The 27,872-nt window shown below is 43.4% G+C and overlaps 2 protein-coding genes across 7 annotated transcripts in view; both read right to left on the bottom strand.

The window, feature by feature from the left end:
• Nucleotides 1-269: 269 nt before the first annotated feature.
• Nucleotides 270-5,651, bottom strand: TRIB1 (tribbles pseudokinase 1). The gene is given in 4 exon segments (XM_027684494.1): nucleotides 270-2,487; nucleotides 4,537-4,829; nucleotides 5,239-5,341; nucleotides 5,343-5,651. Coding segments are annotated over 4 exon segments (1,068 nt in total). The 5' UTR covers nucleotides 5,546-5,651; the 3' UTR covers nucleotides 270-2,018.
• A 9,263-nt stretch (nucleotides 5,652-14,914) lies between these two features.
• The window catches only part of NSMCE2 (NSE2 (MMS21) homolog, SMC5-SMC6 complex SUMO ligase), a 131,826-nt gene continuing 118,868 nt past the window's right edge, over nucleotides 14,915-27,872 (bottom strand). For 5 of the 6 annotated variants that reach the window (XM_027684402.1, XM_027684406.1, XM_027684407.1 and 2 more), the window contains 3 exons: nucleotides 19,106-19,206; nucleotides 18,679-18,785; nucleotides 14,915-15,327 (listed from right to left, as the gene is read on the bottom strand). In XM_027684402.1, coding sequence (XP_027540203.1) covers nucleotides 15,231-15,327; nucleotides 18,679-18,785; nucleotides 19,106-19,206 — 305 coding nt within the window. In that variant the 3' untranslated portion in view covers nucleotides 14,915-15,230. Of the gene's footprint in view, nucleotides 15,328-15,455; nucleotides 15,479-18,678; nucleotides 18,786-19,105; nucleotides 19,207-27,872 lie in introns of all 6 variants that reach the window. The other variant, XM_027684404.1, reaches the window with a different exon arrangement.

The raw sequence follows: 27,872 nt of genomic DNA, 5'->3' as shown, positions 1-27,872 counted from the left end.
TTATCAGAAGAGTAGGATACCCCATTTCATGTAGCTCTGGGGACATCTCAAGCCCTTTCTAGCCCACAAGAGGCAGGAGCCTGTCCCAACTCAGCTTCCTGGGGATTCAGCCCCAGGCTGAGCTGGGAGAGTCAGGGCTAAGGCACAATGGAACACATACAAGGACCATAAAGGAACTGATCCTCTCTGAGGCCAAACCCCATTTTTTCAGATTAAACCAAACATACTGAAGCTGCGTTCCCCTTGAGATATCACCAGAAATGGGGACAAACATTATGAAACCAAGTTTATTAAAACTTTCTACAAGTCAGACTTTTTCATCCAGGTTTCCACAGACATATACATATGTACAAGTTGGACATAGTGTTTTTAGCTTTTCTGGCAGAATTTTCTACCAATATATACAAATGTACTGTTTTTCATAGAAGGGTTAAACTGTATCACAGATACAAATGTCAAGCAATCATGAGAGGTTTAGTGCAACGGAGAGCTGGAGCGCTCTGCTCTTAATGCTCATGATTCTGTCAAGTTAGTATTGCCAACAATAATTCACATTAAATTGCTCTTCAACACCTCTTATTAGGACAAACAAAGTACAACAAAACAGGAAAACAAAACCCCAAACAGTAAGGTATGTACAAAGTACACAGTCCATGAGGTATACATGGTATTCTTGCAACGGGTGGTAGGACTGCAGCCAGGGTTAACCCTTAAAATGACTTCACAAGAACTGTGGGGTGTTGGAAACATGCATCACCCACCTCACGGCCATTTCAGAAGTCGCACTCTTGCCTTAGGTGAATGGACATCTCTTTGCAAAAGCACTGGACACAAATGTGAAATGAAGCACAAATTTTAGGCAGGACTAAGCTTTACTTACCCCCAACCCAGGAAGCTAATGATTTAGATATATTCATTATCCACGCACATTGGAAAGACTATGAATAATCATGCAGGGGGAAAAAAAAAAGGGCTGGAGGCAAACAGCATACCCGAATAATCAACTAAGGGCGTAAGGAGATTTTACTCTTAAGACTAACTTTTTGGGGGGTGGAGGGAAGAGGAGAGGTGATGTGATGTTTTTAAGAGTTGAGCTGGTTGGAAAACATGGCCACGTTTACAGGTACTGTACAAGACACCCCTTATCCTTTTCCAGGGGAAGGCGCCCCAGCTGATAGTGTTGCAGTTTGGTAAACGGATATGTTTTGGCACTCGGAGCTAACGAGACCTGCTACTTGACAAGCTCGCTGAGGGCATAAAGTTATATAGGCTACACCGTGGTAACATGAGGCTGAAGTCTATTTAAAATGCTTTCCCAGTCAGCAAGGGGATCCAGCTGGGAGATCCAATGGTTTCTGCTTCAGAAAGACCCACAGCAGTGATTTGTCTTACAGGTGGATCTAGGAGCTTCATGCCCCTGAAAGCAAGATCAGCTGGAGGAGCAGCAGTGAGCAGACAGCTGGCTGTGGTGGGTAAAGACCTCCTTCCCTCATTAATGTGTGCTTACAGTCAGAGAGCTGCTTTGTGAGCTGGCTGGTGTGGTACGCCGAGGAGATTCCCCTTTTAACCATTTCTGTCAGATTTGCTCAGGTAGAGGCACACCTCGTGCCCCCCAGCCCCTACACATCATGGCCAGGGCTCCACACCTCTGCAGCCACCACAGGAGAGCAGAAGGGGCCGCCTTTCCATTCCACTGCTTGCCAGTCGTAAGACTCTGCAGCCAAGATGCGACCAGTTTTACACTGATGGAGGATGGGGGAGGCAGGAGAAGAGCCAGTTCTCACAAAGTTGCACAGGTCCTCTGGGGCCAGTGGGACGGACCGACCAGCAGAGCAAGAGGATTGAACTCTTGAGTATGCTCAGGGAGCGGAGATCTCCAGGTTGGTGTTCATTTAAACAAGGTCACTTTTCTGACCATACTGGCACTTTCAGATGCTGTTGAGTTGGCAGACGTGGAAAAACGAAACCCTACAAAGATGCCGAAGGTGGGAACTGACGAGGTTTAGGAGGTTTTGGGGTTAGCAGAAGAAGGAACTAATATCATCACTGTCTCCATGGTATTCTGGAACAATCTGATCCGAAGTTCCTATCTCCTGGTCTGTATATCCAGGCTCCAAGACTGCCTCGAACCAAGGGTGAAGCAAGATCTCTGGAGCAGTGAGTCTTTCGGAGGGCTCCCGCCGCAGGAGACTGCGGATGAGGCATCGGGCTTTGGGGGAGACATGGTCAGGAATACAGAACTGTCCACGTCGGATTTTGGAAAACAGAGTGCTAGGGTCCGAGTCATGGAAGGGATAGCGTCCCACCAGCAGGGTATAGAGCATCACTCCCAAACTCCACACATCAGCCGATTTTCCAGAGTAAGTCCCTGTCGTGTTTAGGATCTCAGGACTGACATACGCTGGGCAGCCGTGTTTGTCTGAGAGTGCATCATCTTCGCCTTTGATGATGTGTGTGTCTTCCAGGCTCTCCAGACGCAGCTGAGTCCTAGGCAGGGCAGGAGAGGAAACCACAGGTGAGAAATAGCAACATGCAGTCACGAGCAAGCACAGTGAGTCCCTGCCATGAAAAACAGTACATTCTCCTCGCACCAGCATTGAGAAAGGAGAGGAAACACTTTTTAATTTGCAGTGGAGAAGTTGCATGGACTCCTGGCTGCATGTAGTGAAGTGCAGCTGCGTGCATCGGGTCAGCACTCAGCAACGCTTGCTTGTTTTATTTGCCGGGGATTTTAACAACACAGAGGGCTCTTGAGGAACACCGGCAAGTCACTTTCTACCTACGCAGGTTGCAGTGCCACTGCAGGGGGTTAATGTGTGACAGGACACAGTACAACCACTATGTGCGGTGCAGGCTTTGAGCAAACAGAGCCTAGCTGCTGTAAACCGCAAAGCCCAGCTCCCTTCTGCACCAGCAGGGATCATCGGCTCTCCCGAGCTTTTGATTTGTTTTTTTCATTTTAATCTGTTACTTATTCTGTCTGCCTTTCTGGAGCGTACCACTGCACCCACCGTCCCCAGGTGGACGTGGGTCCACACAAACGTCCTGTTTTGGAGAGTGAGTGGAGGTCCCATCGGCAGGGAAGCCATCGGCTGGCCCTGGAAGAGCTCTGCGCTGCCTGGCAGCCCCGCTGGGGTGTAGATGCGTTGGCTGCAGCCTGTCCTCAGCCTGACCTCGGCAAATACCCATTGGTTCTGCAAACGGAAAATATGACTCAACGAGAACCGTGGGCCCGGGATTGGCTGCGGGAGCCCTGAAACTGCACCTGTGCGAGAGCCCGCGTCGCCTGCCATTGCTTAACCCTCTTCTTGCCAAATGCAATGCACATGACACTCGCCTGTGCAACACGTTATTTCCAAATGAGAGAGACTGTGTGCAATGTAATATTTCAACAAATGTTTCATCTTCTTATGGGAGGGAAAAGTTGCAATAGTTTCCTTCAAAGGAATTGCTTTCTTTGCGTGTCAACATATGGCTGTTTCTGTTTCAGAGGGGCAGTGCTGGTTAATTTTCTTATCACCTTTGTTAAAGGGTATCCTGAAGAAGCTTTAGCCCAGTTAAAAAAACAAGCAAAAGCCCTTTTCTTCCACTTCAGTAATATCACCTACCCTTTCATGACATTAAGTACAACTCCATTACATCTTTTAGTAAGGTTTTTAGCATTCCATGGGATAAGCAACCAGTCAGTTTTGCTGATCAAAAATGTATTTCTGACTCTGCCATGTGTGCAAGAGCAGCAAACACTCCAGGGAAATATTGAATTATTTCTCTCATCTAAATTTAACAACTGTGATCTCCTCTATAAACCTAGGCTTTGGGCTAAGTTTTACTTAAGTGATTTTCTTTGATTCAGGATTCCCAAAGCAGTATTTAACCATGTCCCACCTCCCCTCCCGTGTGTGCCCACATCCACAGGCACAGGAGGCACGGAAAGTACAGCAGCGGAGGAGGGATAAAAACCTCAAAGGACACAGCTGGTCTTTTGTTAGCAGCTTCGCCCTGATCAGCAGGGTGGTTCAGCAAGGAGACCAGACCCTTTCCGAGTGCTGCAGCTCTGCCATGGTCATGGGGCAGCTCTCCCAAGGAGGGACCAGAGCTCCAGCTCCTCACACCTCCTCCTGCTCCCCCGGCTGGGCTGCTTCCCCTTCCCTGCACAACGCCTCAGCCTCCCTCCTCTCGCTCTCTGCCTTTTATTCATTTGACACTGAATGAGTGGCACACATGACATCTTCTGGCGCTAACAAGCATCCGAACTATCATCCCTTTGTCTGCCAGCGGGTTACACTGAACTTCTGCTGAATGACACGAAGCTCCCGGCGAGCTTCCTCCCTTTCATCAGTCAAGATCTAACTAAGAGTGCGTGCTGGTTAGATCTGTGACCTACTATACACACGTGATGGGGACCTACTTGGATTGCTCGCAGGTGATGCCCAGCTGACAGGGCCGTTTCCACTCCCTGGGACGCTTTTTGCGTCTCTGGATGCGGCATTCCTCCCTCCCCACTCACCCCAGGGCTGGCTGCTGACAGCCGCTTACCTTTCTTCATTAGAGAAGACAAATTTCCTGAGCTTGAGGTCACCAAGTACGATGGCTGACTGGTGGCAGTGAGCTACAGCGGAGACTATCTGCTTGAACAGCCGGGCAGCCTCCTCTTCCCTCAGCCTCTTGCAGCTCCTCACATAGGAGTGCATGTCCCCAAAGTCCTTTTCAAAGAACACATAGGCCTTGGTGTCCCCGAGGATGACTTCAACGACCCCAGTGATGTTTCTGTGTGACGGCAGCTGAATGTAAGGCCGGATCTTGTCCTGGTAGTGTTTGAGGGGGAACACCTGTATAGAGGAAATTAAACGCAAATTCATTCTCAAGGGCGTTGAAAGCTGCCGCTCGCGTAGCAACTCTCCCCAAACAATGACGAGGGAGCTGGAGGGGAGCCAGGGCTCGGCAGGATCGGCAGAAGCGCTGCTCTAAGCGGCTACTGAGACCCTTCCTGTTCGTTTTATGTTGAAAGAGAGGGGGAAAAACTAAACCAAATCACCATCCCCACAGCCTTTCGGGGGAAGGCGCTCCGAGGTAACCCGGAGTTTCAGCTCACTCCCAGAGCGTGCAAACCCCCACCGGCGGTTGGCCGGGCGTTTCCAGCCGGGGAGCAGCGGGAGGATGTTTCGCAGGGCTGTCCCCGGGCCGGGCGCTCGGACACGGCGGGAGGACCCGCTGCCCACCCGCGCCGCTCCCGCTCACCTTGCAGCGCAGCTCCCGGCCCGAGCTGACGCTCAGCGCCCGGGACACCTGCTCCCGCTCGGCCAGCGGCAGCAGTAGGTACGAGGCGATCAGGCTGGGACCCACCGCCCCCCCCGCCGCCGGCGGGAGAAGCGGGGGCACACGGCGACCCGGGAGCGCTCAGGCAGTCCGGGGGTCCGCAGTCGGCGAGCCGAGGGCACTTGGCGGCCGGCGCTTCCTCGGCGGGGCCGTCGTGGAGCGGCTGCAGGCGCTTGGCCGGGGCGCTGCGGCAGCGGGCGGCCGGCAGCAGGGACGCGGGGCGGCTCATCGGGGGAGCGGAGCGGGCGCGGAGCTAGAGCCGGGCGGTGCGCGCTGCGCGCATCCCTTCGCTCTCCCCGCCGAAACCTCGGGCCGTGCCCACCATCTGCTGCCGACTCCGCGCTAAAGTAGTTGGAGGCTTTTAAAAAAAAAAAAATTGAAAAAAAAAAGGTGATTCTCCTCCTCCTCCCGGCCCTGACGCACGGGGAAATGGGAGGAGGGAGGCTGGGACACGCCCGCTCCGCTCCGCCCGCCGCTCTCCGCGCCCCCGGCCACGGCACAGCCTGGCGGGGTGGTGGGAGACCCGCCGAGGGACCCGACGGAGCTGCGACCCCCTTCGACCGTGAATAATTGCGGCGAGAAAGGGAGTCCACTTCCCTTTCCAGGAGCTTCTCTTCCATATATCTGAATTTCCCAGCCCCAGTTCTTGCTTTTCACTAATCACTAAATAACCATCCCTCGCCCCGAGGTTTGCATCACGAAGCTGTTGTGTGCTAACCACAGTTTGCTCATAAGCGTAGACGTAACGTGCACCATCAGAAATACTCATCTCTGGGTGTTTCCAAAGTTAAAACTATCTGCTGTCCGAAAAAGGAATAGCTTGGAGAGCAGGGAGCAGCCAGCAGCTGAAGTGACCTGTAAGGAGCAGACTGAGTCGAGCTCCACAAGGCTCAAAAGTGTGGGTTTAAAGGAATAGTAAATAGACTTGCAGCCGGGACTGGTAGTAAATGGAAGAAAAAAAAATAAGAGAAAACCAGACAACAAATCATCCCTGGAAAAAATGCAGACAGCTGTAGTTTTGACAAGAGTGCTCCAGAAGGAAACTCTCCAGTTTTCTGTTTACATATATGCAAATTTTCTGTAATTCAGTGCTTAGGCTTCCCTAATATTAACAGAGTGAGCCTGTGTTTTGTTACTCAGTAGGCTCAGTTCCTGTCCCCTTTTGGTTTCTCCAGCCGTGGTCTGTATAAGCAGCAGAGAGGGCCCAGGACAGCACACCCCAACCCCCCTCCTGCAGGTCTGAAGCCTCTGATGCCACCCGTGCAGGTATTTGCTCAGATTCCTGACAGATAACTGCACGGCAAACCCGTGCATGCCTTCAGCTACTTCTAGTGTATTTTAAGAAACACATGAAACTCTTGTGCGGGATGAGTCATGGCATAGCAGTCCCATTAATGCATTTAAACATAAAACGCATATGCCATAAAGGGATATCCCAGGGCCTGCATTTCCTTTTCTTTTTTATTTTTTTTCCCAGAAATACAATTTCCTTAATGCCAGCAGATTGTTTCTGAGTGATTTGCCACAATTCTCAAAGCAAGCTGATGTTTTGGATTCCTCTTCTAGGTAAAACACACACAAGTATCCATCAGGCCTTTTGTTTTACTTTCCCCTTCCTGGAAGTTTAATGATTGGAATGCTGTTGCTGGGTGAGCTTAGCTGGTAGGATGCTGCATGTGTGGGCTGGTTCCTACATCTGACATAGCACAAGGTGTGTTGGGGGGGCGGGGGAGTGGTGTCAGTGCTTTTAGGGACAGGGCAAGGACCTGCATAAACCTGCATTATTTGTGTATAACAGTGTCCCCTGTAGCTATCTCAGACAGTGTGAGCAGGAGTGAAGGGGTCAGTGTAAAAACCAAGTGATGTACCTGGGGTAAGGACCTGTTTTTGGTCCTCAGCCTCCCAAAGATCCCTCTCTCTCAGCTCCTGTGCCAGATCACTGTCCCCACTGAGAAGGGCCATACATTCCATTGTTGGAAGCTGCGTTCTTCCTCTTCCCAGCCTCCCACCCATTTAAAGCCTCTTAGGTCCACAGCTGGTCACCTTATGGTGTCCCTATGCCATCAGGGCACAGTGGCACCAGGGTTGGTTCAAGCTTGGTTCAAGCTACTGACAGCCAAATGGGGGATGGCACCCACTAGTCCTGAAGAAGAAAGCCCCTCTCCTGGCCCCCCCCAAATCATTTGGTGTGTGACAGGAGAGCGGAGGGGTACACACTGCATTGACCCCCAGTCCTGCCACATTCTCCTGGTGCTTGGGCAGCCTCTTCTCACAGAGATGCCACAGACTTCATGGTCTGTGTGGGTGTCCCTGCTAACTGAAGCACATGAGCTGGGCATGCAGTCCCCAAAGGCCAGGAAAAGATAACACCTGGGAAGTTCATCCCAGAAGTGCTGGTGGGTGCCCTCTCTCAGCTGCCTGTACAGTCTAAACTTCAATTATTTATATGGGCTGAGATTATCCAAAGCTTAAATCTCTCAGGTGGTAGGGGTAGTTCTTGACTGCAGGAAAGGTTCATTGCTTTTTTAAAATGCCTGGCATGCTGTCAGGTACTCAAAGCATTAATGCCACGAATAAACATATAGTAGCAATTATTAACCAAGTTAATAACAGTCATTGCCTTATTCTCAGTCTTATATTTTGGGTATGGAACATAAGAAAAGGTCTATATCCAGATTCCACTCCATCCCCACCAAATTGATTTCAGAATGCAGAGCAGAGAAGTGATTTCCATTTTGGCTTTTCTGTTTTTTTTATAATTTTGGCTGATCCCCAAAATGCAGAAGAAAAGGGATGCCAAGGATGGTGTCTGATGACCTCCCCAGCAGGCTGCTTCTCAAAGGGCTGAAACTTGTCCTCCTTGCCCATCTCCTTCAGCACTTGCATGCAAGCCTGGTTTGGTTAGGAACCAGTACTGAGAACAGGAGGAACTCCAGGGAGAGGTTTGTGAAGAAGAATGTTGCAACATTTCAGTATTAGATGATTTTTTTGCAGTATGTGGGGCTACCACCCTTGCCCATAGCAGCCTCCTGTTTTTTGTAGGTCACACCATGGGCTTTTAAGGATCCAGGCCTATCTCCTGCATTAGTCTCTTCCTGAAATCAAAAGCTATTGTGGGTCTTCCTTTCATTCCCTGCATAAGCCTTCATCAGTCCATCTCCCCCTTCCCCAAAAAAGACTTTTTGGGGACTACCTGCTTAGCATATGAAATTAATATTACCACAGCAATCCCCAGCTGTGCCTGTGGTGAATTTGAGCCTGAATGGCTTTACAGCCCTTCCAAATGAACCAGGGCAGAATTATGCATCTCCAATGGACAACACTGTAAAACGTTGTGGAGCACAGATCACTGCAGAATTATACTTACAGACATAATGCTGGCATAAAACATTGACTCTGTGGATGAGTCCTGCTATCCAAGTGCCAAAAACAATGAACTGCTGTGAGCCAGCAGAATACAAGGAACCATCACCCAGCCCTGGATGCTTCAACGGGGACTCCTGTGAGGCGGGCAGGGGTGGCCTTTGGGAGTACAGATCAGTAGTCTTCATGCTTGGCAAAGGACAACAGTGTGCCACAGGCACCCTCCCAATGCTATGGAAGTCTGAGGAGCTCTCAGTCAAAGGACATTGTAAAATTGTTACAAAAAGTAGATCCTGCCTTGGAAAGGGCTGGTCAAAGCAAACAGGACTGCTTGCTGTCTCCTCTCTTCCTGGAGTCCCAGCTGCTAGGCAAGGATCTGGGACTGGAGCAGAAAAAAGATCCTGTGGGATGTGTATCACAGAACCAGCATGTCCCAGGAGACAGAAGGGTCTTGCCCAGCACAAATTTGCCACAGCTGTGGCAAGGTGAACATTGCTCTTCATATATTTTTTTCTATTTTTTTAAACCAGACAAGCAGCATAGTGCATCTACAAGATGAAGACTGAAGAATCCAGAATTTTTGGTGGTCAGACATTGATGTTCCCTTTCCTGTCACGTTGTTTTATTTAAGGGGATTTTTGTTGTGCAGTATTCAAGCATCTACGGCGATCTTGCCCTCAGCCAGTGCCTACAATCACCTGAGCAGCTGCTTTTCCTTAGATGCTCACAAAATTATCTCTGCTGCTCCACTTCTCTGACCCTTTATCTCTATAACTAGAGCAGCCAGAGGCAATGAGAATTGTGTAACCATCTCCCCACTTCCCAAGTGCTTGGGACAGGTCTGGTAACTTTGATAATATGTCTCATGGGACACACAGAGTAAATCTGTTGGATTAGGACACTTATAAATAAACTGGCTGCTTGCTATAGGAAGAAATGAAAATGTCTTTATTTTAGTTACTAGATGAGATAGACGAGACACACAAATATTTTGGCTAATATTAAACTATCAGGCAAATGATGAAAAATAAATATATTTATTTTACAAGTTATCTCATGCCATGCAATGAAACTTAAACTACTGCTAGACTGAAAGCCAGCAATTTAAGACCAGCGGGTCATCCATAATCTACTAGTGTACAGAATTACCCTGTACAGACGGGGCTCAAAGCATAGTTTTGTGGCCAGGTGATAAAGAATTTAAAATTAATGCTTTTTATAGGCAGGAAAGGCATCTGTGATAAACCTACAACCATCCTGAGACACTGTGGAACTTGGCAGCAGATTCACTGCAAAGATATAAAACACATGATAAGCATGTAGTGACATCAAAAGGAGTGCAATGTAATGGTGTTCAGATGTCTCCCCTCAAGCCTACACAAAAGCTGCTCTGAGGGCTGCTGTTGCTCGGAACTCTGAATGATTCCCTTTTGATAAGCCAGTTGTTATCAAATCCAAGGAGTCTTATGAGCAGCACCTCCTGACTTTGTTCCTTTGCGAACTAAAAAGCATCAAGGCTTCTTCTGTTGCTTGAAAGACGTGTGAAGGTTCAGGTTTTAAACCTCAAATCCTGTTTTTTACTTCAGAAGTTGATTGCACAAGCGGACAGTGAATGAGTGTCTCCGTTTCCCTTGCGGTCAGAGAAGATCCTATTCATACTGAGTTTACAAGCAAACACTTCCTTTGGTAAGCTTCCCATGCAATTCAATTCATGTGTGTGCTTTTAGACTCTGTCTTTGGGTCTGGACTAACATCAGAACAAGCGAGTGAGGCAGGCTTTCTTCTCAGCCCACCACAGCCTTTGAAATGATGAAACACACTGTGTTCTCTGCACGTTGCTACAGTCCTGTCAAGTCAGTGAGATTATTCATGCATCAAGAGGCTAAGCACATACATGGGCATCTACTGCATGATGTACACGCATCCCAGAATTTCACTGGCTCAACAATCAATCTAATGTTTTTGCTCTTTGTAGTTACTGGCTGGCAGCCTAGAATCCGCTGGCACCTACACTTAGGATTCTCCTCTGAGCATTCTGTGACCATGTTGTATGTTTGAAACATTATGTATTAACAGTAAGTACTTTATGGCCAGAAAATAAATTATTATTTATGGAAGATTTGGAATTTGCAGTGAGTACTAGTCTGTACCTGTAGTGAGGAGCCATCAGCTTAAGGCTTTGGCTGTAGCTACAGAAAAGAAGACCTGTCCTTGGGATATTCTAACATTTGCCACTCCAGGAAGCCCTTTTCTAGGTGCATCTTCTTCAGTGTAACAGACCCCTATCCATTATGGAAATGTTCAGTTAATGGACCACACAGCACCTCAGAATCCACACATGGAGATTTTTAGGGAAAGTGGAGATTAAGATTCACTTGAAATGGCAGTGGAATTTATTTGCACAGTGAATTCTAAGCTAGTTTTGTCCACAGTACTAGAGGTATTCTTGAGAAAAACGTCACGAGGTACTTGTGACCACAGGTAGGTAACACCTTTGTCATCAGCCACTCATGAGGAAACATGAATATGTCCAAGAGGACATTGTCTAAAATAAGGCAGTGTGTTGGCCTTGGCTGGTGAGTCATCGGTATCACTTCCTGCAGCCCCTGCTTTTGCTCTGGGTATTTCTCAAGGGAGCACTGACTTAGCCTAGTCTTTTTGATTCTTCTAAAATGAATAAGATCACAGCTCTGGAGATGATGAATATGTCCTTGATTCAGAGGAATGTGCACTCCTTTTAGCATAAGTGTGCTAAATCTTCCATGAGATGCCTGCCTGATTAGTTTTTATCTTTATACATCATGGCTCCACTGATTTGAAAACTTCAGTCTCTCTAGTTGTAAAATGGAGAATTCATGGGAGGAATCTGTTCAAGTGAGAGAGTGAGCTGTGTTAATGGCTCGTGCCTCAGGGTACCACTGAAAGCTGTTTGTGTGGATCTCTCTTGACTTTTCTTTATTTCAATATTTGCTTAGATGTTTCTTTAATCACTCAAAACACAATGTGAACTTCTCTGGCAGCAACAGATTCTCACCAGTTTTCAGTGACAGACCCTTCTCAGCTACTCTGAGGTTTGCTCATTTGTAAAGCACACCTTACAGAAAAAAGAAAAAAAACACCTGACCTCTGAATTTCTTTTTTTAAATATCATTGCAAAATTTCTGACGTCAGACAATGAGACACAAATTACCCTGTGAACATATGCCTGTTTACATATGATATATTATAGCCAAAGCAGATTAAGATTTGAAGGTTTAACTGCTGTTGAGTTTCCACTTCTGTGAATCATACAGATCATACAGCTTATTCATCACAGCCACTTATTTTTATTCTTTAACTCTTTCAAGCTACTTCTATCCCGAGCAGAGTTTATGGGGGACATGGGACACATATGGGAACAGAGAGGTCATGACTGCATAACAAACCCCAGACTTTGCAGATGAAAGAGCAAAAAGCTGTCAGTAACTGCAGCCACCCTGAAACAGTAGTGGTTTGTAACTTCCACTACGTGAGCTGACAGGCACAGAAGCCTTCCCCAATTGCCAAGATTAGTCTGTCCTTCCACCTAGTAAAGTGCCAGCTGCAATGGATGCTGATGGCCAACCCTGAAATCTTTCCATATAAGGAGGAAAATCACTTGTAAGAACCACCAAGAGAGAACCAGCCATGAAAAATCAACAGGATGGCTCCAATTCCAGATTGAGAGAAAAAAAATCACTTATCATACTAGGATTCCTTGGATGTTATGTTATAATTTGACTTCAGAAATGCCAAACATTCTGGTGAGAACTTCATTGATTTCAGTAAATATAGGCAGTTTTATTTAGCATTTGAATCTATGAGGTGCATCCCTGATTCTGATGGGACTTAAATACTCTCATCAGCAACCCTAACATAACTGCATGAGTATTTGTCTTTTTCTGGATAAGATGTTTGAAAAGAGGTACCTCTGCTGATAAAAGAAAGAAACCTACCTCTATTTAAATACACATGCCTCTTCACCTCACATGTGATTGTTATTAAAGCTAAGCAGGTGAGTGCTGCCAAAAATCAGTCCATTTCTTTCAGCTGAAACTGAGAAGGATTTCAGAACTTAGGCTGCACCTGCATTTGCTGTTCAGGCTCTCTGATTCACTGGTGTTGCCTGGCTCAGACTAGCAAAGGAGGGGAAGAAAGATGATGTATTTTGAGGAACGAATATGAACACTCAAAAATACCTTTCCTCTTAGAGTGGCAATAAGTGACTGCTTGACTATTTGTTCTCTTCATCTAAAGTGTCGCTTCAGATTTGTTTTTTTTCTCCCAGCTGCATCATCTTAAGCAGGCAGTTCATGTTATTACCTGTGGATTAGCTAACACAGCCTGAGTGCAGCACTGCGATGGGTCAAGCCTCTCTCTTTCACACAGGACAACAAGGTGTAACCAAGACAGCAATCTCCCTTATAGCATTACTCACTGGAACATGAGGGCAATGAACCATATCAGGAACTGCAGCTATCTAAAGCTATGCTGGTACAAATGCCACAGGTAGCAAACCAAACCTGCTGCCACCAGTTTGTCAATATGAATTAATCTGGGTATAATTTACCATTTAGAATGTTATGTGTTATTGGAAGGCACACTCAAGCATCCAGATACCTACACAAACTAAATGTGAGGTGCGACACTTGTGGCTATGTAAAATGTTTGCACATCTTTGCATCTGAAAACTTGGGAGGCTGGTTATCACCAGGGATTGAATTAAATCCATGAAGGACAATGTTAGTGCACCTCTGTCAGAAACTGCAGAGCTTGTTTAACCAATGCAAGTTCCTGTTTCTGAGTGTTCTGCTTATAAACGGTGTGAGAATAAATTTAACCACCAACTTAAAGATGAAACAAAAAGGACACTTCCCCCCCCCTTTTTTTTTTTTGACTATAGTTAACATCCTCTCTTGTGGTATTTAACTGAAAATCAGTGACCCATCTTAAAAACTACAGCTTTGAGACATGAGGTGTCTTAAAAGGGACCTGATTTTACACATAAAAACACAAACAAGTACCTACTGCTCAGCCACCCCCCGGTCTCTTTCAGCTAATTCAGCTGGCCTTCCACAGGGAGAAGCACCCACGCTCGCTGCCGAGCTGTGAAAAGATGGACCTTTGGGGTTAGACCACATCAGGAAAATCACCCAGCCAATTCCCGTGAAGTGTTTTGAACACAAAAGCTCAGTGCAAATAATAATGGTTCAGTTCTCTTTTTCAGCTATGAAATCAGCTTGCAGATTAATATTCTTCAATTACAAAGTAACAATTTTCAGTTTGAAGTGGTTTGTACTCTTAAGTGTAACTGGGGTTAATAATGGTCTATGAAAGGAGAGCAGTTAGCTCTCCCAGTAACCCAGTGTGAAAAGCTTAGCATATAGGTGCCTCAGCTACATTTTACACTAAATGTCAGATTGTAAATTCGGAAAAATGACATAGGAAGATACCACCTAGCCCACTAAGGATTCCAAAATTCAAACAAACCTATATTTTCTGCTTCACATATGACAAGAGATAATTGCCATCTGACTGCCAAGGCAGCTCCTTTTACCTGCAGCTATTTCTAACTCATATATGTAATGCCTTATCTGCTAGATATGTTCAGAGCAATTTAGGTAATAAACAGAGTGTCACAAAGTTTAAGTTCTTTTCTGGATCTGTGCCCAAAAGCTTAGGTATCTGAAGCTTATATAAAATAAGATTAACTGGTTTTCAATTCAAGGCATATGGTTACAATATATTTGTATTATCTACAATTTTGTTATTGGAATACCTTTATAAATAATTGTAGTCTTCTAGCATACAGTATTAAGGTAAAGCATTCTGGGACTTCCAAATACAAAAAACTTGAAATAAATGCTACTGAATCTCAAAAGAAAAGCCTAAGTTAGGGCAGAGAGTTCAAAAATTATAAGAACAAGGCCAAGATCCTCAAAGCTGAGTGGCAGTTTTCTGTGTCCACACACAAGGTATAGATGTGCAACACTTTCTGAAAATTCATCTCTATTAAGGTTTCCTGAGGTTTCCATTAAAACATGGGTGTGCTCCCAAGCAGGGTAAATCCTTGATCAGAGTGCCCTACTCCAAGTATTCCCAGTTACAGAGACAGTAACAAAACTATCTGCAACATAGAGCAAAGCGCTCACTGTTACGTGCTGGCAGTATCTGCACCTCTAATATGCTGAAAAAACTAGCACACTGACAAGGAAGGTTAAATGCTGCAAAGCATGTTTTATTTATAAAATGCAAGTGTTTAGAAATTCAGGAAGGTCAAAATACCCCAAACAAAACTGAATTCCTTACATTCATTAGTTCAAAAAATACTTTCAGTTAGAGTTGAGGCCTTCAACTTCGCCTATAAATGAAACACTTAACAATGATTTGCCTATAAATTAAACACTTAACACTTAAAAAATAACAGTCTCACAACCTACATATAATCAGCAGCTTATCTCACAAGACCTCTAATAACAAATTTTCTTTGTGGCAGTAGCATATCCAGCTCACTCGTCCAGTGTTGACCAGCTTTATTTATTCTGACTGTCAATCACTCTTTTAAGTGCTTCATCTGGCACAAGATCTGATCTTTTTACATCATCATGGCTACAGCCCATTTTAGGGCATCTGTTAAAAAGAAAAGAGAGACTCCATTAAATCGGAAGAATTGTATTTGTCAGATACAGGCTTTTGCATAACATCCGCTAGTTTTTGTATTTATCTGGGATTCACTCTCTCTATCATTTCCTCCTTACCTCTTTTCCTCTTCACCAGCTCTCTGTGGGAAAAAATAAATCTATCTAAACTGGTGGGAATCATCAGCAGAAGGCAGGAAGGGAGGGAGGAAGGGAGGGAGGGAGGAAGGGAGGGAGGGAGGGAGGGAGGAAGGAAGGAAGGAAGGAAGGAAGGGAGGGAGGGAGGGAGGGAGGGAGGGAGGAAGGAAGGAAGGAAGGAAGGAAGGAAGGAAGGAGGGCAGTGAGAGATGGAACCTCTCACCTGTGATCACTCTCTTGCTTCATGTACACAAGCTGCTTGTATTAGCAATGACATCAGCATTGCATGGACACCTTTCTGTGCTGCTTTCTCTCTTCGCAGTCCTCTACAAGCTCCAGGTAACTACCTCTTACCTTACTAATCTGCAGTGGAGAAGTATAATCTTCACTAACAGATAAATAGGGGAATTATTTTTAGTAAAACAGATAAAGAGAATGAGACTTGCAAAGACTAACTGGTGAATCAGTGGACTATCTAGTTGGTATAAAGATCAACCTGACCTTTTAGGAACTGTGAAAGCTCAGAAAGGAGAAATGGGGTCAAATTAACAGCCTCTAGATGATAATCAAATACAAAATGTCTTACAACTACTTGAAACAGCCAGATAAAGAAAGCAGGGTGAAAGATATTCAGGGACCAAAGGTCATTTTCCTTTGGCAGTGGCCCAAACACGCACAGATGGAACCTGTAGTCAGAAGTAACACTTTTCCTGAATTTTTTCTCTCTTAAGAGTAGCTTTTTTCTGAGGTGCTGAACTTATTTACACTCAGTACTCACAACTTTTACTCCAGATTTGTCCATAGCTTACTGTGTTTGTCATAGACCAGTCATTTAATTGCTCTGTGCCTCAGTTTTCCCATTTATCACCTTAATACAGCAACAGCTTGCCAGATTAATGAATAACAAGTGCTCAGAAAGCTTCCCACATTTCCTGTAAGCATGAAGTATTAGCATGTCCTTCCAGGCAGTGGAAAATACTAAGCAAACTGAGAGACGTAAGAGTTGCCTAAAGGAATGTATGACGAGTCTATCAGCACAGCACCGGTGGCTTTGTGTACATCAGCTGCAGGGCTGACATGCAGCTACTGCACTGCCAAGGGCACTGAAGGATCCTGTGGATTTGAACTGGAAAGTACGTGTGAGGAAACAGCCACTCTGTGTCTCCAGAGCGAGCAACAGCTTTCACTTCAGAGTCAGGGTAGCGAGGATCCCTGTAACCATGCTCTGCTCTATCAGGACACCTGCTTTCACATGAGTGTTGTTGGCAGGAGCACAGCTAAGTAGCAACACCACGAGAAGGGGGTACTCAAATGGGGAACTTGTTGCATCCACTGGCCTGCCTTCCCACCACAGCAGATGATGGTTTTCAAAAGTGACTGCATTTTCATGAGAAAAAAAAAAAAGTTTAAAATTACAGCAGGTCGGTGAGACTGGGCAGAGAAAACCAAGTAGTCCTTAATTTAGCTACAGTGAAGCTGTGATATTGCTGTGTGTGTGCTTTTCTAGCACACTGGAATAACTGCTGTAAAAGTGGTAAGGCTGCAAGCTAAAAGCCAGTGTTCAGACTGCACAAATAACTTCCATTTAGGTATAAGGTAGCTTTTAAAGCTAGGTGTTGTACAGCTTACATGATTATTTTAACTCTAGAATTTCTCAAGGCTTTTATTTCTTAAAAGGTAAAATAAAATTCAGTCATGTGACGCTATTTGTTTTTCAGCAGTCCTAAAACTTTTGATCCACTACAACAATCTCTCCTACCATGACATTCTCCTGATGGATTTAACAACACAGGGAAATACTTAGATGTGAACACCTACATTCAGTTCTGTATCACAGAAGGTATTTTAGTTATGGTTTTAGGCTATTGAGCACATGCTTCCTAGCTTCTCCCTATCCTCCAGAACACTCACTTTCATCTCTCCAACTTGTGAGTTGTTTCTCAACTCCTGCTCATTTTTCCAGCCAAGTTTCTGTCCATCCGTGTTGTTGGTTTTGTTGTTATTTCCAGGATACTGCACCCATTCCACTTTTTTCCCTAGACCTCATAACTCAGGCAAGGTACTTCAAGCTATCATGACACTAAGGTAGTGGCTGGACATCCCAACTGATGCTTGATTTTATAGCAGGGCTTTCCTGTTGCAGGGAAGGAGCGTGGAATAAAACTCCGCTCGACCTTCATAACCCCCATGGAGGACTATATAGAGTCCAACAGAAATGAATGCCAGAGCAATGGATGGAAGACATAAGCTGCCTGTGGCATTATCTCTGGGGAAATCAGGTTGTTGGTCACTGTGAGACCTTACCCTGAGGATCTGAAAACTCCACATTTATTTAAAAGTCCACAACTGGTAAGTTTCCACGACGTCATCAGTCCCAAAGCATGAAGCTCCAGCATAAAGGGTGTAAAAACAAATGTGAAATTAATGATGAAATGGTGTGTCCTCTCAACGTGCTCTAAAAAGTGTCTGAGACATTTTTATTTTCTTTTTTTTAACTTTTTTTCTTTAAGTCAAAATCATCCTGGTTTTTAAACTTACCAGGGAGAATTTGAGGTTGAAAAATTCAACTGTTACATCTTTTCACTCAAAAAAATATGTTCCATGTGGAAAGTGACAGGCTGCTTTGATGATATAAAGAAAGAATTATTTAACTGCATCATAGCAGGAACTGCACAATCTGTACTGCACTGCCTGATCATTCTTAAATTCTGTACAACCTAAAATGTTGTGGTTTAATATGCCTCACTTTCACACTCACTTAGGTGTTTTAATATTTCTCAGGTGTATTGGAATATAACTGCAAAAGAGGGTGCACAGAGGAGATTTTTGTTTTGTTTGTTTTCATTATTTTCAGGACTTGCTACATAAGCAGTGGGAACAAAATCAGCAACTAAATTTTAGGAAGCTGAAGGTTCTCTTTTTTGTTCATGGCTATATGAAATCTCTTTATTTCTGTTGTTCAGGTACCACAAGCAGCTGTAACTTCCCCACACAATTTCTGAATATTTTCTTACACATTGTTTTCATTAAAATGAAAAGCTCTTTCACGTGTACAGTACTAATGAGAAGACTGAGACTTGGGCAGACGCTGAGGTATTACTTCCTGCAGCCTTGCCAATCCACATACGTTTCCTAGAACAAGTGGAGTAAAATTCCACTTACACAGCAAAGCAAATAGCTTTTCCACACATTCTTTTTAGCTTACCGGACTTTTTTCTTTCTCTGCTTTCGAGACTGGATAATTTCTACAATGGCCTCTTCTTCGTAAGTATGTCCACAGACCTTGTTTCGCACCGGCCTCCTCATTTCCATCTGTAATCAATAAAGTTTGATTTAAAGGAACTGATAATGCCCATGAAAATGCTTCTTATGAGATTTTATGTAAAACAGCAGGAAGCGTGTTTGCCATTCATACATGGCATTCCAAGCAAATTACAAGATCAGGCCCTGCTTGGAAAACTGCATTCCTACTTACTAGGCTTTTTTTCCCAGTGATGTTGTTCTTCTCTGATAACACTTCTAATTTATACTGCCTGTTTTTTAATAGATACTGCAGATTTTTAATAAACCAACCAATGTAGAATATGAAATAACTATTTCCCAGTCGATTTTTGTAGCGGTGATAGCATTACCTGTGTAATGGGACAAATAAAGTTCATCTGACTCCGAGTCACAGCTATATCTTCATCGATTTGTTCAATGGTCTCATCATCATCATCTGATATCTGACGAACTAGAATGGGAAACAAGAAAAAAATTATTTAGTATTTAATATAGCTAATACTTAAAATAAGCATATAAAATCCAACATTTGCCAAGCTCTTTCCCACAGTGATATCTAAGATTCCACAATGTATTTTTGCACCACTCCACGAACAAGACACTGCAAGAAATACTGTATTATAACGTATTTTTAAAAATGCGGATTTTTAGATGGTAACCACTTTTGTGTATGTGTGTGTGTGTGTGTGTGTGTGGTTATTTACAGCCAATGCTAGAAAGGAGGGCTGGGAAGGAGAGCAAACTGGCCTGAAGATGTGCAAAGCCTTTGGTATTCACTGTTCAAGTTCACCAAAACCTAGTAACACACAGATGAGTCCCCAAAATCTAAGAAAGGATGAAGTGGAGGAGATCTGGCAGATCTACCCTCAATATCAGTTTGTGTTTGTGTCATATACTATATATATACACTATATAGCCTGTTTATATTGTTTATACTTTAAAAGGAATTTGTACTATTTATCATAACACATCATTTTGTAAGTGATGCTGCTGTATTTTAACGAGACTATAATTAGTGAAAAACAAAAGCTAAAAAGTGTTATGGACAAGAGAAATGTTATTGAAGCAACCTTAAGGGGGAGGGGCAGAATGAAATACTGACATCTCCCAGAAAACATCCGATGGCACAATGCCAGGGAATGAAGCGCAGACAAAGAAGAATAAATACACCTTGAGCTAGAGGAGATGCAGGTCCCCACCTTTACCCGAAGAAGAAAGCAAGGTGTAAGCAACTCTGTGTACCCAGGGGCACACCAGTCCAGCATTCCATGCAGAAACTTATCAGCCAGAGTCAAAAGCTGAGACACAAGAGCAGGTAAGGAAGAGATATATATCTACATGGATAGATAGATATACAGATACACATATAGCTAAGTATAACCTTAATGAAATGTATACATGTTGGTTTATATTCTTCTAACTTCGCTCTGTTATTTTAAATCTAGGATTTTAGTTGAATGCGTTTGTTTGTCTTTGAATCTTATCTGGTAATAACAGCAAATTTAACACCTGCCATAGCTTTCCATTCCTTTGGGGCAGTTCTGCAATGTTTTTGCAGCACTGCCCTGGGGTGCAGTCCTCAAGGTGTCCCAAGGTAAGAGAACATTTTTCTTTCTGGCTACACAAGCTAGTTTGTAATGTAGCAACATAGAGTTCAGAGAGGATGACATCCTTCAGTGGTCTGTGCTGGCTTTGACTGCCAAGTGAGGAGTGAGAAAAACAAGTGAACATGGAGGGTTTAGAGTTGATGATTTGCCTTCTACAGTGTCTCAGCCTGGGTTCCCTGTGCTGCTTTTGCACACTATTAGCCGATCTTTGCATCCCTGGCATTCAGCCTTCCACAACTATTAAGGACCAGTGTTTCCTAACTTATGGTCAGTCCTGCATGCCTGTCTAATACCATCACCTTCCAGATGATAACAGCAGACACCACTTGTGGAGCAACCAAAATCTCTCACACCCAGTTCTGGACTGAGCACACTGCCCTGTGAGCCAGCACAGCTCTGGCTGAGGTACTCTGGGCATTGGTGTTGCAGCCATCACTCCACCACAGCACCTCTCAGTATGCCAGGTCTATTTCCAGATTATTCCTTCCTCCTAAACAGAGCTTGCCCTTCTTTCCTTTCCAATATTCAAAGCATTCTGGAATGTTTCCAACCCAGGTATTCTGACCCTAGGTGTTGGAGTTGAATCTTTAAGGTCCCTTCCAACCTGAACCACTCTATAATTCTATGATTCTACTTCTGTAAATACCAAGGGAATATTCAGGCAAGCATCATGGATATTTCTGTGTATGTTACTAAGGCCTCATTCAATCAACAGGGTGTGGATTCTGGGGGAAAAGGAGCTCAAATGTCTAATTCAATAATAATTTCAAGGCTTTAATCTCCAAGAATATTAACATACCTTCTGACCCCCCAACAAAGGCAAGCACTTGCAAATCAGAAGGAAAAAGTGGACACAATTTAACATTAAATACCAAAACTGCAATGGTATGGACACCAGAAATAGAATTGCGGCAGTCACCAGTTTTCAGAAGAAAAACCTCTGTCACATGTTAATCTTAGATTGCTCATATATAAGGTTTATTCTACCATAAAGACATAATATTTGAAGTAAATACAGCTTTTGGATGGAAAAAGTGGGTTTTTTTAAATGAAGGTTTTGAAATAAAAAGCAATGAGTGAAATCCCACTGAGACAGCAAGGCTAAGCAATATTGCAAATATTGGTAGGTACCAGCTTTGGCATGGGATGCTTTAAATATCATGCTGATTTTTTTTCTATAAGTAATGCCAACAAAGAACAAGAAATTGAGAATTTCCTTAAGTCCACATATCTGCAAATTTTGGCATACTGCAGCTCTAATCTTTCCTGTGGAAAACATCTGGAAACTCATTTTTCTATGTTGTACTTTGTTTCAGCCCATGAACTTGGCATGTAGTTCCACTGTATCAGGGCACCGTGTCAATCAGTGATGTCAGAAAGCATCAGCACTAGCAAGATCTAGGACAGGGGATTGCTTACAAAGGATAATTTATTTATCAATATTTAGATCCCAAGGAAGGTGGGTGAAGTTTTAAAGTGTGGGGCTTGTGCCTGTGACTTTACTTCTAAAGCTCCGCCCTATAAGTTAGGCACGTAAGTGGCTTTTTCGGGAAGAGTATTCACCTTGTGCAGCACCTTCTGACTGCTAAGGAGTCACCACTTCCCTCATCACTTCCGTGTATGCTCACTTAGGAACCAACACAAGAATTTAGGAGACTATGGTGAAGCCTCCAAGTTTGAAAATATAAGCTCAAGCTTACATACTGGTGCTTAAGCCTCCCATGAAGGCTTCAGGTCTTTAAATTATGTGAGCTAAATCACAGGCTGCGGTAACTTCTTTCCCATACTGGCTTTGGAGGTGATTTAGAAGCCTCATGTTTAATGGTTGAAATTCCATGAGTTGAGACCTGCTCCTTGTAGGTGGGGTATATTAATCTTCCTGGATTCAAATTGTCCTCTTGCTGCAAGCTTATCTGAAACACTTCAGGTTGCACTTCATTTGCAATGATTTTGTATACAGTCTACCAGAATGGGGCCCTGGTTTCAAGAGGTGATCACAGCACAAATGAATCATTATTTAAAATATTTCCTTTTCATAAGCAGCTAATATTTTTAATAATAAATATGCAAGACTGGGATGATGCAAGTGATACCTCAAGCATGTCAATAGCAAATTAGCATAAATCAGATAAACCACCCACAGATTTGTTGTTATTGCTTGATGTTCTACATTACAGGAGGAGAGAGGAGAGTGATTTTTACAGTGACAGTAAATTTTGCAGAGATTACACAAGATGCAAACATACATCCCAAACTGGTCAGTAAGGTGCTCTAAACTGTAGATCTGTACATGTAAACTCATATTGGAAGATGTTTCCATTAAGGGCAAAGGCATTTTTTACCAAATGAAATGTATAAAAGTTTGGAGGATCTAAATTGCAAGCCTGACTATTCTATAGAAAGAAGAAATAAAAACACTGGGTCATGCGTATTTCAGCTAAGCCAGGTTACATTTTGGTAAAATTGAGTTTTCCTTGCAAATTTAAACCAGACACAGAAAACACTGTTATTGTTCCTGAAATTCAGATGTTGCCATAAGTAACAGAAGTGCATACCTCTATTTTGGTAGTCAGAGATCACATTTTAAATGTCTTAACAGTTTCTAGTTTTCCATTCCAGCCAATTGAGACATGCTATGAGTATTAGTAACATTTTCTATCTGGCTATCTCAGCAAGATGTTTACAGCTGATTAGTGCCCACTATTGTAATAAAACTGCATTCTCATAAAGGTATCTATTTTTGGCAACACATCATAATGAATTCTGCAACTGCCAACTGTTTTTTTACTTATTCAATTTTAATTAAAAGCTGGTAGTACTTTATATCTCTATCACTTTCATCTCCTGATAATATTGTGACTAATATGCCTTAGCTCAGTTTTTACCTACTCTGCTTAGAGAAACTGAGAACTTTTAAGCCAACTTTTAAAAATAAGAAAACCACAGTGCAGAGACATTAACTGCTAGATTGTGACTTATATTAAGCATGGATAGCATACATGTTAAAAAAACATGAGAGGGAAGATACTCTCCATTGACATTGTTACTTCCACGATCACAAGACTGCTGTCTGCTCACTGCTCCCAGTGCCAGCAATGCCTTCTCCTCCATTCCTGTTTCTCTAACCTGGCCCTCAGTGAATACATGTTGCAGTGTAAACTTAATTGATTTCTTTCCTTTTGGGCTGGGCTGTTCTGCCTTCTCACCTGCCACCAGTCAGACACTAATCCTGGAAATCAAAAGGTAACGTTAAGCATGTGGGACTGACTCTTTGTAAGCCTGAGCCACCAGACAGACAAGGCCTCGGCTCCCAGGATGGTCTATTGTACTGCTGACTCCATAGAAATAACAGCAACTCATCCAGGCTGGGAAAAATCCTCTCTCTCAGAGCTCCAAGAAAAACATGAATGTTATGAGGGCAAATCAAATGCCAAATGTTCCTGCCAGCAGGGCACAGAAAAAAATGGAAGGTGGGGGAGGTGAAGGACATCATCACGTCCAAGAGTTGTTCTCTGAGAGTCAGAAGGCATCTGGGTTGAGGAAGGCTAGGGACAAATCGAAAGGAAGGATCTGACACTGCCAAGACCACCCTGGGCAATGCTTAAAAGTAGGTCAGCATGCCCATTACTGCTCTGAATTTGGGTTAGTCTTCAGATCCAGAGAAGCAGACCACAACAACTGTCCAGTGTCCTTCCTGTGGGATGGATCTGCAGTAAATGCTGCAGGAGAAGTGAAAGAATAGGGGAAGCACAGAATACCTTCCTGGCAAACCTTTCCAGTCTCTAGCAATTTGTGGCCAAGGACTTCCTGAGTCACAGGTAATATCTTTGCCTTTAATAAGCCCTGGAGTTTTCCTCCAATGAGTTTGTCTAAACTTAGAGAGGGGAATTTGGGCCTGGACCTTTCAGCTTGATTAAAGACAGTTATCTTTGCTAGAAAGGTTAGCAACAGTTTAATTTTCCTTGAAAATTACTGCAGAAGCTGCAGGTTACAGTTTAATTTGATTTTTAAGAGGGAAAATAAGATGTGCAAGCTACAGCTGCAGTCAAACAGTTCAAAGGCTTTCTGCTTTTGCCAGAGGCATCCGATAGTTTAATTTGCCAACCAAGCCAAACTAGGCTTTGCATTGAAGTACATTACAATTTGATTACTTGCTGGTGTTGCAATACAAAGTTGATCTAAGGAAGGTGGCCTCTAACATGTTGCTCTAGATTGCAATTGCAAATTTACTTGTTCCTGCCCAGGCCAAGTGACTGGCTGGTAATTTACTGCCAAGTGCCTTGTATGTGCCCTGTTTTACAAACTCTTGTGTTAAAAGTATAGATATGCATTTGGTCAATCCAAAATAAAATGACATTCCTGTAAATATAAGCCATTCTTATTTTCCTGGAATGTGAAAAAGAAATTAGATGAACAAATTAGCAAATTGCTAGTTCCTTTACATAATGGTGGGGAAGGAAAGGATAGTCTCCTTTCCACTAAGCAACAATCCTCTAAAAACTCCTTTAGTGTCATCAAATTCACAGCACTTGCATATTTTACAGTATTTTGTCCCACTAAGCCACAGGTCTTTTAAAATACACTATTCTAAATGGCAATACTGTTCCCATTTTATTCTTTCACTAACAGGTAGAGCTGCTTGACGCTGGTTTTCCAGAATGACTTTACAATGAAAACAAACTTTTTGATGGAAATGTTATGGGACACTCATTACAAAAATGTAAGTGAAGGAGATGGAAAGAGAGTTACAGCTAGATATAATTTACTGTTTAATGTATTAATAAATAAAATGTGATTTCAAATCCTAGGGGAAAAAAACTCCAACAAAACAAACTCCAGAGGTACCCTGCAAAACCTTCAACTCACTATTCAAAGTGAGACATAAGACATTAACTGTGCCTTTAGATTTTGGGAAATTCAGACTGTTGTGCAGTGGGAGCTGTATCTAGAAATGTGAACAGAAAGAATATCTTTGATTATAAACCACATAACTCAAACAGTTTGGTAGGCAAACATAGAGGCAGCTTTCTTGCTCCCTCTGTTATTGCAAAGACACATGAGAAATCCACACTTCAAAGCCTGTGGATGACATTTCAAACTGCAGTTTCCTCATAGCTGCAGCCTGGACTCGATCTGAAGAAGCTCCTGGGGGAGATGAAGATTACCTAAACATATGTCATGGTGGGTCATCAGTAAGCTCAGAGAAGCCACTATTTCTGAAAATCTAAGGTGGCCATATTCTTCCATCCTAACTACCATCACCCATGATGGCATGTAAACTTAAGAAGCAAGTGAAGCACCAAAGACTTGCTGAAAATAAACTGAACTGATAAACAGACTGTTTAAATGACCAGGAAACTCTAGGTCTACATGAGTGTGCCAGGCATGTGACAATGGAGCAAAAGCGTTCGGGATGACACGAGCAAAGCAAGATGAAAACTGGAATATCTTATGAGGAAAAAATACATCAGACACAAGCTACTAAATTGCAAGTATATGTAAAGAGCATTTTTATTACTTGGGCTTTCTCCTGGTCTTCAGAAGAAAAAAGGCTGAGCAATCACTGCTTCATGCAGTAGGATGTATAAAGGCAATTTCCATGCTTGGAGAGCATCATTTCATGTATAAGAGATGAGAAGAATATCACACACATTTAAAAAATGAAGAAATTCACTCCAGGCACATGAAAGAAAAAGTTGCAAAAGATGCAACCAGAAAAAAAAAAGCGTACCATTTCATTAGAAGATGAACCACTTTCCATTACTAACATTGTGGTCAGAATCTGGAATGTCACTGATGCAATTCTAACCATCAAATGACATGAACATGCAGGGCTTGCCTACACAGGGAAGCTGTTGCAAAATAAGCGAGGGTGTGAATGCAGAATGCATTAACTACTTGGCATTAACACAGTGTGTGGATGCTCCTGTTCTGCACTAGGAGTGCCTTTTGGCTGTTTAGCCTAATCCACTTCCACACTGGACTAGAGGAAGGCACTGTTAATCCTGGGCAGGAGGAGTGAGAGGACAGCTGTCAGTATTGACAGTGGTTTGGAGCCACATCTGTTTATGCACGAATCCCTAGCAGTCCCTGGATGGTCTGTTCTGTAAATTTCACTCAAATTTTCTCAGAACAGTCCACTAAGTATTCTCTACAAGCTGAAATCATATCTATGACATCTCTGAACAAAAGGTAACATCATGTAACATCAGGTACCTAACAAAAGGTAACATCACCTCTACAGGTGGGGGTCACTTTGCCCATTTCACTATGTCATTTGTGCATTCTTGTAGTCATTCACTTCTGAAATGGTGAACTGGTGACAGATTTTCAGGTGGAACAAGCTTCTGCTAGAAAACACTCCTGGACAGAACTGTTGCAGGGTAACAGAGGGACAGAAACCAAAATGAGCAGTGATCGGGCAAGTGGACGAGGTAGTGTTGGTCCGTAGCAGTCCATCCAACAGGCTGCCATGGAATCAGTGAGCAGAAAAGCCCCTAGCAACCCCAAATGATCATACCTCTAGAAAATTATAATTCAGATTATCATTTTAATCTGCCTCTTGACATTCTCCTCACAAGACCTTTTGACAGAGACTTCATTGTTTTCCTATCCTAAACAGCTCTGCTGGAAACACCTTAAAAAACACCTTAAAATAATGTGCCCTGGTGCCAGGAGAGTAGTGAACACAGATGCGTGGAGTGTGTCATGTGTTGGGGAACAGGCGGGAATATTTATGAGCTATACAGTGGGACGACATGAAGCTATAATCCCTGAACACTAATGGGTTGATTTTGTGATTGGCAAGGATGACACCGACTCAGCAGCTTTTTGAAACTGCAGAGAGAGCGTAGGAAAGAGCAATCTGTCACCTTTGGGTATGGGCAGGTTTATAGTACAGAATACCAGTTTCACTGCCCCTTTCACTCAAGGGAAGCTGGAGAGAGGGATATGTCTCTCTTTACCAGGAAAAGACAGATATACAGTATCACTCTTAAATAAAGACATGAGTACAAATAAGAAAAAGTGAGAACAAAATGATAGGAGCAAAATATTATTCTCTCCACACCCTAAAGTCCGATGTTAAAGCACTTGAAAGAAACTTTCAGGTGAGATATTTTATTTCAAAATTAATATTAATGAAGACAGCATTTGCAATTCTGTTCTTAGTGATGCATTTCAATCCTTCAGAGCGCTTTCTAAAACTCTTACCTCCTTCCAAAATGAATTTACCTCATTTAGAAATATAACATCAAGTGAATATAATTCAGTGTGCAGTGATGCACTATATATATCCACATAACCTTTTGGAGCTTTATTATTAAGATGCATAAAGAGAGAAGTTGTGTTCATTTTCCAAGCTTTTTCTATAGAAATAATTTTTCCCCCTGTATTTTACATATAAACTTTACCACTCCAGTTATTCTAAATTCTCTAGCTTTGCACTGCCTGGAATGCCTCTACTGAGATGGCCCCTGGGATGGGCAAGAAGAGCCTGTCACTGCTCCAG

This window comes from Neopelma chrysocephalum, unplaced genomic scaffold, assembly GCF_003984885.1.
Source record: "Neopelma chrysocephalum unplaced genomic scaffold, ASM398488v2 Primary Assembly neopelma1_66, whole genome shotgun sequence".
NCBI lineage: Eukaryota > Metazoa > Chordata > Aves > Passeriformes > Pipridae > Neopelma > Neopelma chrysocephalum.
The sequence above is the reverse complement of the archived record's forward strand: the minus strand, read 5'-3'. Positions and strand labels throughout refer to the sequence as shown.